Consider the following 6478-nt stretch of genomic DNA (forward strand, 5'->3'; position numbering starts at 1 on the left):
TCTATCAACATAGGTCCACGCACGCAGAGAAAAAAATATGATTCATGCCACCATATTTGGAAAGAAAAATATATATTATGATATATGGTAACATCTATCATATTTTTTTATTAATACAATTTTTAAGATATTTTAAAATGTCGTGGTAGCAGCAGAAATATGTTGCCTGTAATAAGTACTATTTTAATTGGAATTATACTGTACCTTTGTGATTGATTCCAAATTAAAAGATTTTTCAATATACAATTTAAAATACATATTTTATTTATTTCAGAACAATTTGGATATAATAGAATAAATAATTATAATATAGAATACACTTATACTTTACAACAATAACTAACACTATGCAGTTCTCTCTGTTGTCTCTCCATTTGTTCCATACTTAAACCGAACATATGTATGTATATGTTGGAGAACATCATGAAATAACAACAACAGATGTTTATATATATATATATACATTCTTTTACTTGTTATTTCGATCACTTGCATACGATTTCTATTAACTATTAAATGTGGGGTGATTGACAAAATGAAATAATGCACAAAATTTGCACGAAACGTTCGGAGATTCTTTTTAGCCAAGAAGTGTTTGTTACGTAAAAAATGAAACACATCTCAATCACTCATATCTTTTTGCCACTTTCCGATTTTTCTTTCTACACATTTTCATATCTTCATTCACACATAAATTGTAGGCATTAATACCGTCAACAGATACTCAAACTATTTCATTCATTGTTTGGAATGCCGTTTTTACTAATTTTATACCATTCATTTAAATGAAAATTAAACAAAATTTACAACATTCTTACTCAGCGACAGAACAACTAATGAGAGAACATTTGCTTTTGGCAGTGAACAGCTGTTGTTTTTGACACTTCATATGTCAAACTGAGAAAGTTAAGCTGATTGTGATTGGATTGACCATCAGATAATTATGAAAATATTACCATATATCGAGATTTTGTGATTTGTTGTTGTTTTATATGGCGAACGGAATTAAAATTGGCTATATACATTATCGCCTTCAAAATAATATGTGCGCCACAAAAACTATTTGGTGCCAGCCAAAATAAAATTTTGCCCACCACCAGTTAAATAAATATTTTTTCTCTGCGTGCGTGTCGGTATGCCCCCATATAAGGTTACCTCGGGATTTTCGATATTTTGAGGTTTTCAGCAACATTTTTTGATCGAACTACCTGTAATTTTCATTTAACAAAACATCTCTACCAAAAATTTCAACAAAGGTCCATGTTTTAGTATAGCCCCCTTATGGCGGTACCTGCTGATTTTCGTTATTTCGAGGATTTTAACTATAATTTTAACCAAACTTTCCGTATTTTGTCATTTGAGGTTCCTAGCGGTCACAAGTTGTGTTGTGATTCACAACACCTCTCCACTGAAATTTGTGAATACAGGGAATTTTAACCACTATTGACCGAACTACCTGATATTTGACATTTCAAAGTGGTCCACCACAAAATTTCCAATTGTCAAGAGTTTATTTACTTGTGTTGAGTTTATCTACAGTTGTCACAAAATCTTTCCACCAAAAAATTGACAGCATAGGTACACACTTTAATATAGCCTCCATATAAAGGTGGCGCCCGATTGAAGGAAGCAACTTTTTTGAAACTTTTTTGACCTTATAAAGGCATTTGGGTTTCCGTGGTCACAAAATATCTCTATTTAAAATTGTGGATAGGAAGGAAAATTAACTAATAACTCATGTTCGAGGGTATAAAAAGTTCTTAACGTTTTAATGCAGGAAAAGCTGTTGGTTATACAAAGCTCGAACACTTTTACTTTGCTATATGTCGACATTATCTTTGAGACTCCAATCATACGATTTGGAACGACTCTTACTGCACTGGCAATACCCATTATCTACCGTTTAACTTCGTTTCATTTAATTATTATCGACTGGCAAAACAAAAATTATTACGCCACAGATTGTGGTTTTAACAATTGGTTGATTTGCATGTTAATGAACTTAATTATTCATAGTACAAAAAAAAAAAACGACAAACAATTATTAAAACGAATAAACGATTAAATACATTTTGTGTGTTTTTCAAAATGGATAATCTAAATATTTAAATGTAGTTAAAAATTGTGTCTCATTTCTTTTTAATAAATTCCCCATTAATTTGCAAACAGATATAGGTATTGGGTCGTTTTACATTGTGCTTGTCAAACGGATAATCTAAATATTTAAATATAGTTACAAATTGTGGCTCATTTCTTTTTAATAAATTCCCCATGAATTTGCAAACAGATATCAGTATTGGGTCGTTTTACATTGTGCTGGTCAAAGGCATACATGTTGACAACAATTTTATGACGTCCTTCCATATTGATCGAGAAATTAGTGACTGTCTCCACATCGAAAGGTTCATAATGATAAACTTGCTAAAAAGAAAAATAGAGAAATATTTTTGAAATTTAAGTTTAAAATATAATGCAAAAGATGATATAATAGTCCTTGATACCTACCCCATAATTATTGATGCAGTTTCGTTCATTCATCGGAATGTGGTGACTCCAAACTTTATACCATATTGTTGTTTCATCAAATTGTTGAGCACAAAAATCATTTATGGACATTGAAAACATTGTTGGTTGCCAAGTGCCACGTTGGAACCTGTAGACCTCAGCATGGCCCTAAAATACAAAAAGAAACAAAATAAGAAAACTTTAAGGAATTAGAAACAACAAGACGGATACGGCTATTCCGTCTCCAGAGCTATTTTTATATCAATACTTTTTACTTACAGCAATACGATCTGTAGCTTCAACACCCTCCCACTCAAAAGTCATTTGTCCCTTGATTCTAACATAACCTTCATTGAATTCGTATACTAGTTCAGATACATCCACAACATCAAAAGGTCCATTTGCTTCAGGTATATCTGGACAACTTTCAAAGATTCTATCATTGTCGATGACAAATTCAAAGCGAGATCCATAGCTAGCTGCAGCTAATGAGCTTAATAATGCCCCCAGCAAAAGTGTTGTATACATTGCAGCTAGCTTAAACTAAATATCTAATATTCGAAGCTAGCTATTTATATTTGATGTAAATGTAGGTAGGTTACTGGCAACGATTAATACGAGTATTTTATCTATTTAATTTTACCTGAAAATCAGAAACAAATAAAATTCGATAGTCTGAAAATACCCATAACAAGGTTTGTGGAACCGAATCCACATGCAACAAATAAAAACGAATCAGTTTTGCCTACAGCTAAATACCTTCTGCCTATGATTGACTGCACAAAAAACAATAGCAGTAGTGGTGGCCTAAATGTCCAATGAACAGTCAGTCAGTCCTTAAATTGCACTTATGGGACAATTTTGAAGTATTGAGTAATATTACGATGTGCAACGTTTGAACCAATCTCTAATCACTCCCTTAGATAGTTATCGTGTCCACCAGCCAACGTTGTTTTTCACCGTAGAACTGTTTAGACTTAGACCTTTCTGCGCATTACTTACTTACTTAGCTGCCCCCTACAGATAGTTGTTCCATAATTCGAACTAAGAAAAGATCTTAATTCCTCTCTTTTTGTTGCTATATTTTGCCAATTCGGGATATCGAGTTTTCTGATTTCTTCTTCCACTTGTTGACTCCATTTAAGCCTTGGCCTTCCCGTTCTGCTTGCACCATGGGGAAAAGAAAGATCTCAATTCCTCTCTTTTTGTTGCTATAATTTGCCAATTCGGGATATCGTGTTTTCTGATTTCTTCTTCCACTTGCTGACTCCATTTAAGCCTTGGCCTTCCCCTTCTGCATGCACCATGGGGGCCGTATTTATCGCCTTTTTAGTGGGCTCATCATCGATCATTCTCAAATCAACGCTAACGCAATCGTTGCAATACAATACGTTTAACTATACTGATGTCGACATCAACACATACTGTATTAAAGGCGGTGTTTTTCACGCACTCATGGCAGTCGTTTGTTAAAGGCTGTTGAGTTAAGTGTGATTGGGAAGAATAAAAGGTGCGCAACTTTGGTTGGTCTGATCCAAGCTGAACAATAGGCTTTAACTCTTTGTGGTGACTAGACCAAGTGAGGGCTGCATTGACGCCTGACTAACGGAAGGGCTAAGTGAGGGCTGTACCAATACACGCTATTCTTCGGGCTGCGTTGACCCCGACTGACCGTAGGTCCAAGTGATGGCTGTAGCAATACACCCTATTCTTCGGGCTGCATTGACGCCTGACTGACCGCAGGGCTAAGTGAAGGCTGTTGTAATACATCCTGTACGTTGACCGTGTCTTCGGGCTGCATTGAAGCCTGACTGACCGCAGGGCTAAGTGAAGGCTGTAGCAATACACCCTATTTAGCGGGCTGCGCCGGCGCCGACTGACCGCAGGGCCAAGTGAGGGCTGTAGTAATACATCTTGTACGTTGACCGTGTCAGAGCAGCCGTCACCACGTCCAATCGTTCCAATCATTGGGCAGCTGCTGTGTCCAAGCTGCCGCCATCACAAGACGGCGTTATACTAATCGGGCCGCTGCACAGTGGTCGAAGTCACTGATCTAGCGGCGCGAAATTAATAACATGCAAACGAATGGAAGTATGTTTCTGAAATATTGCACAAACGTAGTATGTGTCCGTGGGTAATAATGGACTAAATCTGAACAACATCTAATATTTTGGTATGGCCACCATATAACGGTACCTCTTCCTTTCGAATAAGTTGCAATTTGCTACTTAGGGTTTCTAGTGGTCACTAAACTTTTCCACCAAAAATTGTGGATATGGGTCCACATTTTGGTATAGGCCCCTTTTAGGTACCTCCCGATTTTCAGTATTTTAGCTACATTTTCCGGCCAAATTAGGTGTAATTTGGTATTTGGAGTTCCCAGTGGCCACAAACATTCTCCACAAAAAATTGTAGACATACATATGTCTACTTTTTGATTTCGTTTTCGAGGTTCTCGTTGGTTATACATATGCTCTACCAAAAATTGTGTATATAGGTCAACGCTTTGATATAGCCCCCATTTAACTGTACCGCCTGATTTTTGGTATTTTGAGGATTTAAGCTACATTTTTCATGCATATATCAGCAAGATTTGCGGCTATTTTCAGCCAAAAGTTGATTATTCGGAATCTAGGAAGTCCAATTTAATTTTTCGAAAAAGAATTGGACTGGACATTAGAGAACTTTTGTAGTTACGCTTGATTTAACAAAAGCATATTACATTAAAAACCACAAGAACAACAAGTAATAGAGGGTTATAGTCGACCATGTGATACACCTACACCTGGGCAATATTTTCCAAGGAATTTCTTTTATATGATTGTGACATAGTTTAGCCATCCGGCCATACATACATAAGTTTATATATATGGTAACATACTAGATATATAGTACATACAGACATATATACGCCGTCATTACTGGAAAAAATTTACAGTCGTAACAAGGGCCACAAAGACAAAAAAATTCCAAAAATTGTGTGGGAGGCCCCCGAAGGAGTGTTCCGATGTAGTCCATATTCGGACGTAATCCAAGTCTCTAAGAAATAACACGATGTACAAAATAAAGACCAAACCGGTTTCTCCCTTCAAGAGTTATCTTAGGCACTAGACAGTTTAGTCCGATTTTTTTGTCCGATTCAGCTGAAAATTTGGTAATATAATTTTTTTAGCCATAGGAAGAACGCTTTTGGTGAAAATCGGTTTAGATTTGGATATAGCTCCCATATATATTTTCGGCCGATTTGACGTATTTGCTGCACCAAACACGCTACATACGTCCGATTTTGATGAAATTTGTAATGTATGACTGAATTCGGTCTAAAAATAAATGCGCCAAGTAACATCAAAATCGGTTCAGATTTTGGATATAGCTCCCATATATATTTTCTGCCGATTTGACGTATTTGCTGCAACAACCACGCTACATACGTCCGATTTTGATGAAATTTGGAATGTGTGACTGAATTTGGTCTAAAAATAAATGTGCCAAACTACATTGAAATCGGTTCAGATTTCTATATACATAGCTCCCATACATATTTTCGGCCGATTTGATGCACCAAACACTATATATATGATTTATTTCAATGAAATGTGCAATGTGTGACTGAATTCGGTCTAAAAATAAATGTGCCAAATTACATCGAAATCGGTTCAGATTTGGATATAGCTCCCATATATATTTTCGGCCGATTTGACGTATTTGCTGCACCAAACATGCTATATTAGTCCGACTTTGATGAAATTTGGAATGTGTGACTGAATTCGGGGTGCCGTAGGGGATGGAAGATACCAAGGAACGGTCCTGACTGGTTTTAACATGGCAAAGCCCAGGATTTATCTTGGTCCCTCTTTCATCTCAAGTGGACACTGACCTCCCCGTGGTGTCACCTGGGGAACTGCCTTTAACACCCGTTAAAAGTAGTGAGCTAAGATGTGCCGCGCGTTCACCCATAAGAACGTTAAAAACT

General features: G+C 36.3%; 1 protein-coding gene across 1 annotated transcript; it reads right to left on the minus strand.

The window, feature by feature from the left end:
* Positions 1 to 2028: 2028 nt before the first annotated feature.
* Positions 2029 to 3047, minus strand: LOC141406235 (uncharacterized). The gene is made up of 3 exons (XM_073991436.1): positions 2785 to 3047; positions 2506 to 2673; positions 2029 to 2421 (listed from the first exon to the last, which is right to left on the minus strand). Exons 1-3 carry the CDS (start codon positions 3031 to 3033, stop codon positions 2248 to 2250), a joined length of 591 nt encoding a protein of 196 aa, XP_073847537.1. The 5' UTR covers positions 3034 to 3047; the 3' UTR covers positions 2029 to 2247.
* Between the last annotated feature and the right edge of the window lie 3431 nt (positions 3048 to 6478).

Source organism: Musca autumnalis, unplaced genomic scaffold (assembly GCF_047663935.1).
Source record: "Musca autumnalis isolate F117 unplaced genomic scaffold, ASM4766393v1 scaffold_5, whole genome shotgun sequence".
Lineage (NCBI taxonomy): Eukaryota > Metazoa > Arthropoda > Insecta > Diptera > Muscidae > Musca > Musca autumnalis.